We start from the raw sequence: 8695 nt of genomic DNA on the forward strand, positions 1-8695 counted from the left end.
TTATCTATCCAAGTGTCGCTATTACGATGAAAGAGGCAAAATCTATCCATGACATCATCCGCCAGCATCCAAGGGAGCGAGTTCTCGTTCAGCCACTGGAATGGGTACAACTGCACCTGGAGCTGCTCAAGTGCTCCTTCAAGGACGAGTCCCCTGAAACTCTATCAGAGGCTTCGGATACAACTGCATCCGAGGCATCGGGGAGTAAGAAGACCATCGATCGTGATGCAAGGACAGCTGAGCGCTTGGCAACTTCGGATATGAAAAATGCAGCCATCAAGAAGCTGATTTCTGAAGACGGCGGACCTCTAAGGTTCCAGAGGTATGACATGAGCTATTTGATTTCAGTCGGCTTTCTGACCGCTGTTCAATAGACCCTTTGGCTACTTCTGCTTCGGTAAGAAGCATGAGTATCGTCTGCACGGTGCAGTCTTTTCAATGCGCTTGTCTGGCAGTCTAGCACCCGTCTTTGCTTTCCTTCAACGAGGGATGATCCGGATCCAACGAGAAGGTGTTTTTCAACCTCCTAGGCCAAGACGGGCTAATCCTCCGGCTGAGTCTTTACGCAAGATGCGCATAAAGCAACTTGAACCAGAAGATCAATGGCGCGAACCTTACATCCTGGCTGTACTCATAGGTCTTGCTCAATCACAGGCCGAAGACAAGAGTTCTCCTCTGACTCGGTTTCGTCAAAATCACGTTTTCAAGGTAACATTGTCCTACGTTGGTGGGTGTGCTTAAAGTCAGGAACTGACTCTATCTTGATATAGACCTGTGCTGTGTATGTCGACGAGGATAACTCAGAGTTCATGTATTTCTACAATGCACAAATCTCACTTGCTTTCTTGAGCAAGTTTGAGTATCCACAGACGCTCCACAAGCCGACGGGCGCCATGTCCTCAGAACTCTGTATCCGGATGAAGAAACTCACCTTTAAGCCGTTCTCGACTTTGAAATCTAGACTCCTCGCAGAGATTCAAGATTGCTACAAGGATGATAATGAAGAACACAAGGAAGAGGAAGGGCCCACTGAAAAGGGGGCCGCAGGGCAGGGCAGCGGAGAAAATTCGCAACCTAGTCACGATGAGAAACAGGTTGGTGCTCCTTGTCGGCGCGATAACCTGGTAATCAGGTAAACGATGGGTCACGGCTGGGTAACAATATGACGATATGCATATGAGGTTGAATTTCTCTTGGATGGTGATGGAAATTGCTTAGACTAGTGCTGCAACCCTGATATGTCATCAGGAAACATCTCCATTACCGTTAGTACGCTGACTGCAACTTGTAAACTTAAAGCTCAAATAGGCCAGTTCTCGGTGTCCCCGTCGACAAGTATTCGCCGAGCTGCCTATTTTGCTACAATCGCAACACTACTATATCTCGGGCCAAGGCGCATCATATATACCTAGCATATTTCCACCAGTCGCTACTGATATCACATCAATACGAAACTTTAAAAACAATAAATCGTGCATCAGCTGTTGAGATCCGTTGAAACAGATCGGCTAACAAGGTTCAGGATGGCAATGTCGAAACACCAGGCGAATGACTGACTGCTTTCCACGCACGTCGATCGATTATAGTTGAAACAAACAACGCAAGTTGCCACAGACGGCGGTTTCATGGGCTTCCTTGCGTTTGTCGAGCCGAGACCTTGCGTCGACTAGGTATCCCTGCAAGTTCCCGTGGCTATCCTGGGAGAGGGAAATCAAGGACCATGACGAAAACGAATCGTGGGATGAATTGTGGGATAAGAGAAATGGTCAGTACCTGCTTTTTGAAACGTTTGCGATATATAAGAGGTGTGGATCTTGCTGATTGATAATGTTTTACCAGATCACTTACCAGCAAACTCTCACATCTTACACCACTCCACACATTCTTCCAATCCAACATGAAGTTCCTCTCTAGCCTCCTTACTGTTCCAGCTCTTGTAGCAGGACGATATCTTAGTGATGAGGTCAGCTCTGGGACTTCGACTCACTACGGCGGCAACGTCGGAGGAGGCGCTTGTGGACTTGTTGCCTATACCATTCCTTCTGGCATCTATGGAACTGCGTTCTCTGGACCCAACTGGAATACTGCAGGTGTCTGTGGTAACTGTATTGAGGTCACTGGTCCAACAGGAAAGAAGATCAAGGCTATGGTATTTATCTTCCTATGGAGTTTTCTTACTGGTGCTGACTTCTTTTCAGATCGTTGATAGGTGTAATGAGTGCAACAAGGGACACTTGGATCTCTTTGAGGACGCTTTCACAGCTGTAGGCGGTACGAACGGTCAGGTTCAGACCAGCTGGAGAGCTATTTCTTGCGACATCACCGCTCCTCTTGTTTTGCGCAACAAAGAAGGCAAGTCGCTGATCGCCCTTATTACACACTCAATACAGTTTACCCTAAAATGTATGCTTATTTGATCACTAACCTTATTGTAGGAACGAGTCCTTACTGGTTCTCTATGCAAGTTCGCAACAGCAACCTTCCTATCAAGAGCCTCGAGGTCAGCACTGACAATGGCAAGTCATGGATTGGAACCACTCGAAAGGAGTACAACTTCTTTGAAAACCCCAGCGGCTTCAGAACCGATACGGTTGATGTTAGGGTCACCAGCTCTACCGGCAGCACTATCATCGTCAAGGGTGTCAGTGTCAAGCCGCAGACTGAGTTCAAGGCTGCCTCCAACTTCCCTTAAAGAGCTACCATAGCCTTGCCGTGGTAGTTGCACTAGGAAGGTCACCTTGCACTGTCTGGTCGGGTAGGTATGGGGTAAATGGGACGATTCCATCGATGACGATGCCAATTTATGCAATTCAGTACATACTTCATACGTATATATATCAACAGAAATACATACCATTCCCGCTTATCCGCGGAATAGTTTTCCACCATACATACAGCTCCACTTGATACGAAGAGCTTCGCTGTCAAACATCAACAAATGAGGCGAGCAGCCCGAGACTATTCCACATCCTTGATAAAGTTTTGTTGAGTCCCGCACTTTGACCGTCTCCATTCGCTTGATTACTGAGTCTTGGCAAATGGGTAAATGGATCTTGCATCTTTACCCTTTGCTGACGAGCCATGGAAAAGTCACCGTCTTACACCATCTCGGAGCAGTATACTAAGCAGTACCAGATCCCGACGTCAGCTTGGGGGCCAATACATCATAACAGCTTTTGGGTGTCAGCGCTTGATGTAACAGCGCTTATCTTGAGACACGCATGTCGACGTATAATGCCAGCTTGCCAACTTGCCAACTTGCCAACTTTTGAAATCTCAAAGGCTGGATTTAAAATGTCTGAAATTCTTTTTTGGTTGTTCTGAGTATATACCCCTTGAACAAAAACTATTCATACTCTATTACATACCATGTCCTTCTCCAACCAAAGTCAAGAAGTTTCGCTTTCAGATTCATTAGAACCTCCCAAGATGCGCGAGCTTGACAATATCAAGCCCCATCCCATTACTGGCCGGCTTATCGATTCTTATCCAGTCACCCGAACAAAACCAATGCGCGTCCTATGCCTTGGACAGTCAAGAACAGGGATATCAGCTCTTTTCACAGCCCTCAAGCAACTAAACTATACCCCATACCACATGTCTGTCGCCATGGGCAGTCCAACGATAAATTATCGTCTTTGGCGCGAAGCACTTGACGCAAAGTTTCATGGCAGAGGCAAATCCTGGGGTCGAGAAGAGTTTGATAAGATTTTTGGTTCTTATGATGCTGTGCTTGATATTCCGGCTACATGCTTTGTGGAGGAGCTTGTAGCTGCCTACCCAGAAGCAAAAGTCATCGTCACGCAGCACGATGTGGATAGCTGGTTGCGTAACATGAACTTGACAAACGGTCGTGTTCTACGCTGGCCTCTCTGGGACACGCTGGCGAGTTGGGACTCCGCACATGCAGGAGCTTTTTGGGAGTTCTCGAAGAAAGCCACGCCAGCTAGTTTCCATACCATGACAGACTTTTCAACAAAATCTCCCGCGAGGCAGGCTTTCCACGATCACTATGAGCTGGTTAGGAGGATAGTTCCTGTCGAGAGGACACTGGAGTACCATGTCGATGAAGGTTGGGGACCACTTTGCAAGTTCTTGGATAAAAGGATTCCCGATCAAAAATTCCCAAGGATCGATGACTCAAAGAAGTATATCCTCGCACATAAGATGATATGGTGGATGGCTTTTGCCAAGATGGTCGGTAAGGGGTCTTTGGCGAGTGCTATTGCCGGGATTTTCACTTCGATGATTGCTATGTGGAGGTTGAGATATGCTGTTAATGTCGTTTCAATGCTCAGGCCTTTAGCTGGCTTTTCTTGATACTTTTTGATTATTTGTGCTAGTTAGTTATTTATATTTATCAATAAGTTAATTGATGTTTACAGTCGGTATCCCCATCACATAATTTCATAAAGGGTAATTCTTGGAGGATTAGGCGTTTCAATGCATTGACACTCTGACATTGTCGACCCGCTCTTGACGTCGAGACTCTTCATCATTAAATAATTACTTCTTTATCATCAGAATTGGGGTTTATGATAAGAATTTATCGACTGGATTGTAGCTGATGCAAATTATTTCGAGATAGAACGTCATTCTAGAACGTCATGCAACTCCATACAAGTCTAGAGCCAAGTCCCTGATCTACTAAAAAGGCATTTATTGCCAAGAACAATAAGAGTCGAATCAAAGCAATAATTCAAGTCTCGATATAGTAAAGTCCAGGCACTCTGTTCTGAAGATAAGCATGTTGTGGCTGATCTTCTCCACATGGAAATCACGGAAAGCGTCTAGCTTTGTGTCAAACCCGACGATCTGGGAATAGTGGCACCCTATTTCAGGGTCTCGATTTCCCAATACATTCCTCATTACGCAAGAAACTAACCTCAGGCTTGAATCTTATAATACAGTTGATGTGGTTTTCGAGTACATATAGACATGTAATCTTGGCTTTTACTGTCCTGTTCTTCTCTGCATCATCCGATCTACACACAACTACCAACTAACTCATCATGAAATTCATCACCAGTCTCGTCATTCTCTCCGCAGCTACAGTGTCTGCCAAGCCGGCTGGAAATAAAGAATGTACCAGGATCTACCAGAGATGCCTTGAAACAATAACCGTACGACAAACCTGCCCGACGACATATGCAATCGTTGCTAACATCTTGCTTTTAGCCTGACGAATGTCCGAAGGGCGATCAGGATTGTCTTTGCCAGGCTTGGGATGATATGGTAACGTACGTAAAGCCTTCGAGTTCAAATCATATATAATGCTTGATTTGGTACTGATGTCTTTTATTATAGATGCCTGGAGCCTTGTCCCAATACGCCGCGATTCTGGCTTTCAAAAGAAAATAAGAGGGGATTTTGCCAATAGGAGTTGGAAATGATTTAGGATCCTGAGTTTCGTTATACCCCCAATCACCTGTTTTGAGTTCTTATAGGGATGAAAAATGGCCAGCTGAAGCATCTTCGATACGTGACGCTCGTACATAGTTCAAGTGCCCTCATCATTATCTATCGGATGTTTCCCATGCTGGAAAATACAATATGCAAGACCCCTAATCTACACAAGTATTTGGTAGAACGGAAATAACATGTTATGCCAACCTTAAACTCCCGTCATGCCTATAAAACACTCTGCTGATATGCAAAAATAAGCCCATCACAAACTCCTCCCCATGCTTTTAAGGAAGATCCAATATTGGAAATATACATTATTGTCATAGCCGTTGATCTTGGATCCCCACTACGTAACGTTAAACTGGACATCCAGTTGTTGTTCTCATGATAGCTCAACTAGAGGGAGCTGAGGAGTAGGAATGGCAGTTCCCTGCAACTCGGAAGGATTCGATCCAGTCAACTCTTTGGGGCCATCATTGGGACTTGTTGGACTCGTGGCTTCAGAAGTACCCTTCTCACTTTTGGGCTTGTGCTCATTGTTCTTTCGTAGCAAGTACAAAGCAACAATCGCCGTTCCGCAGACCACAGCCAGGCCTCCGACAACACCGCCAACTATTGCGCCCACGTTACTACTGCGGCGAGAGCCATTGTTGTCAGAGGCCTCAGTTACTGTCTCAGAGAGAGTTTCCGACGGGGTGGTTTCGTCCGTCGTGCTGCTCGAGGGTCCCGATGTCTCAGCAGTCAATGTCTCTGGGCCGGGTTTCGTTAACTGTGGGACTTTGGGGGTCATGAAGAAGGTGTCTGTTGCTGCGACGGCACCGCATGCCATGTAAGTGTATTTGTGTCCTTCGTCCATGATCAGGTACGCGAAACTACAATATTGCTCCTTTTTGCTGCAGAGGTCCGGGTTAGTCGATGATGCATGCCTTTTAAGTATCAGAATTACCATGTTGTAGCTAGCAATTTTTTATTCTCCGTCTTTCCACAACCACCAAAACAATCGTGGTGATCGCGGCACCGTCCGACAAGAGTACAGTTAGGATCGCCGCCGCTCTTGCACATACCCCATAGGCCATTCTGTGTACTGAACCGACACACGCTGCCAGCTGCAGGTGTTCTTACAGCCTCTGGGTCGCCGTTTTTGTAGCCGCAGGTTATCATCTCGGACGGGACGCCACGCTGTGCAACGAGGCCATCTGTCCGACTGGGGGCTGATGTCTCAGTTGGAGTGGGAAACTTGGCGTACAGGGCATTGGCCCAACGTATGCAGAAGTGAAACAATAAAATAGCCTGTATTGTCAGCTGCATTTTATAGGGCCTTTTCTCTCTTAAAAGGGAGGGGAAAAGAGAGAGTTGAAGGATGGAGGAACAAACGGTCGGGAGGACTCATGTTGGTAGATGGTTTGGGCATGACTGTGGAGACGGAATCATGCTGAATTGATTGTACAACACATCAAGGCGTGGATACTAGTCATGGGATGCTTGTCATTTTGTTGGTTTTGTATTGGAAGCTTTGGACAGTTGGAGAACCGTAGGTGCTGTTGGTTGTTGGTTGTTGGTCGAGTTGGGAGACACCGTTTTAAACGTGATGGATCAACCGTTTGGATCGGGATCTAGAGAATGACATGTTCCGTTCCCTGCAGGTGATGGATCGATAGCTTATCAGCGTTTCGATTGGTCGCTCGTCTAGATAGATGAACTTGACATCTGTCTTGGCTCAAAAAGGCAAGTTATGACCCTTGCAGCCCTGCCTCGGCCTCGATCCTTGGTGCCTTACAAACGATGCAGGCTGAGTGATTTATTTAATTAGTAACCCAGAAAAGGACATGGGGGATTTTCAGCCTAAAGATGCAAGGTGGGAAATGAAAGGAATGAAATGAGAGTGACACGAGAGGATTCAGGATCTGGGGGATGTTGGATTCTTGTTTAGATAGGAACTGACAGAGATGAGCTGTTGCGTCTGTCCGTAAATAGTACCTTAGTAGGTAAGTGATGGAGTGAGTCACTCAGTCAGTGTTGAACTAGACCCTTGGTCTCGGAATGCATCAGCGTCATCTGCCAGAAATAAAGACTCTGTCAGGTCATTGTCAGCAGTGAGATTATCGTGTTATCATCGTTTGCAAGACTACGCCCCTGCTAGTCTCCCGTGTAAACGAGGTCCCCGAATCCCAACATGACTTTTTAGGTATGGTCAGAGAGGCATTGACGAATTGTAGGCTAGCGAATTCCAGGCTGAGCCCACTGTAACGTGCCTTCAACTGCGTTAGTGGGGGGCACTCGATTGCCGCCAGCCGAAAACCTTCCCTTGGGCTTGGAGTAAGTGGCTCACAAACGGTGGTCGGCGCCCTTGACGCCCTCGCCCTTCAGCCATTTTATGGTTAAGGATAGGTACTTCTTTTTGCATGCCGCCCTTTTTTTTTAATTTCTACTTCTCATTTCTCTCACTCTATTCTTATGGCTCTTTAGGTGCTGGTCGACGTCAAGTTCAAAATGCATCGCACAATCTTTGTTCTATGTGTGCCTCTCGTTTGCTTCCTATTAGTCTCGACCAGTCTATACCTGGGTCGCGATCATATAACTCGACTCTCAGAAACATACCTTCCTCTTTACGCACCCGGTCTTGCAACAACATCTACAGAAATATCATCCTCTCCCTCAAGTTCTACATCAATATTAGCATACACAGTTTACGCTGAGAAGCCAACTTCATATACAAACATCGACTCTCCCACATCAACAGCATCATCTTCTACTGCCTCAGCTACACCAACAAAATCCGCCATCCCCATTGCAAATGGTGAGATTTTATTTACAGCATCCGACATGAGAAAGACCTCTACTAACATTTGCCAGGTTCTGTCTTGTCTACCGAGCGCCTCACTCCTTACATCCACGCCATTCTCGATCCCTTATCCAAAGAACGACTGAGGTTACAATGTCCTCCCTTGGATACCAAGCGATACAAGAGCCTTCAAAGCAACAAAAACACTCGCACAAACGACGACAATGAGCAACCCATTGATTTTTACTTTGCCCTTAATTTGCGCAATGTCGTCAACCTTCTCCCCCGTCTCATGGGTAGTATTGTTGAAACAATCAAGTACCTCGGGCCCGAGCGATGCGCACTGTCAATTGTCGAGGGCAATTCCCCTGATGGCACCGCCGATGTTCTTGTCGCTTTACACCCGTTCTTGGAAGAATTGGGCATAAAATATTTTTACAACAACTCGGCCATCAATCCGTCTAAAGGACCACGCATTCGTAAGCTGGCCCAGTTGCGTAATCTGGC

General features: G+C 46.4%; 5 protein-coding genes across 5 annotated transcripts; 4 read left to right on the forward strand and 1 right to left on the reverse strand.

Annotated features, from left to right (window-relative positions):
* Positions 1–26: 26 nt before the first annotated feature.
* FGSG_12320 (uncharacterized protein) lies at positions 27–374 on the forward strand (the record flags this gene model as incomplete). Its single annotated transcript, XM_011323285.1, has 1 exon — positions 27–374. One exon carries the CDS (start codon positions 27–29, stop codon positions 372–374), a length of 348 nt encoding a protein of 115 aa, XP_011321587.1.
* Positions 375–1897: 1523 nt separating this feature from the next.
* On the forward strand, positions 1898–2692 carry FGSG_04060 (uncharacterized protein; the record flags this gene model as incomplete). The annotated part of the gene is made up of 3 exons (XM_011323286.1): positions 1898–2149; positions 2199–2271; positions 2391–2692. The coding sequence occupies 3 exons, from the start codon at positions 1898–1900 to the stop codon at positions 2690–2692; spliced, it is 627 nt and encodes a 208-aa protein (XP_011321588.1).
* Positions 2693–3369: 677 nt separating this feature from the next.
* Positions 3370–4405, forward strand: FGSG_04059 (uncharacterized protein; the record flags this gene model as incomplete). Its single annotated transcript, XM_011323287.1, has 2 exons — positions 3370–4201; positions 4386–4405. 2 exons carry the CDS (start codon positions 3370–3372, stop codon positions 4403–4405), a joined length of 852 nt encoding a protein of 283 aa, XP_011321589.1.
* Positions 4406–5788: 1383 nt separating this feature from the next.
* On the reverse strand, positions 5789–6714 carry FGSG_04058 (uncharacterized protein; the record flags this gene model as incomplete). Its single annotated transcript, XM_011323288.1, has 3 exons — positions 5789–6332; positions 6471–6490; positions 6529–6714. The coding sequence occupies 3 exons, from the start codon at positions 6712–6714 to the stop codon at positions 5789–5791; spliced, it is 750 nt and encodes a 249-aa protein (XP_011321590.1).
* A 1182-nt stretch (positions 6715–7896) lies between these two features.
* On the forward strand, positions 7897–8669 carry FGSG_12321 (uncharacterized protein; the record flags this gene model as incomplete). The annotated part of the gene is made up of 2 exons (XM_011323289.1): positions 7897–8203; positions 8260–8669. Coding segments are annotated over 2 exons (717 nt in total), but the record flags the coding sequence as incomplete, so codon positions are not given.
* Positions 8670–8695: the final 26 nt, after the last annotated feature.

This window comes from Fusarium graminearum, chromosome 2 (genome assembly GCF_000240135.3).
Source record: "Fusarium graminearum PH-1 chromosome 2, whole genome shotgun sequence".
Lineage (NCBI taxonomy): Eukaryota > Fungi > Ascomycota > Sordariomycetes > Hypocreales > Nectriaceae > Fusarium > Fusarium graminearum.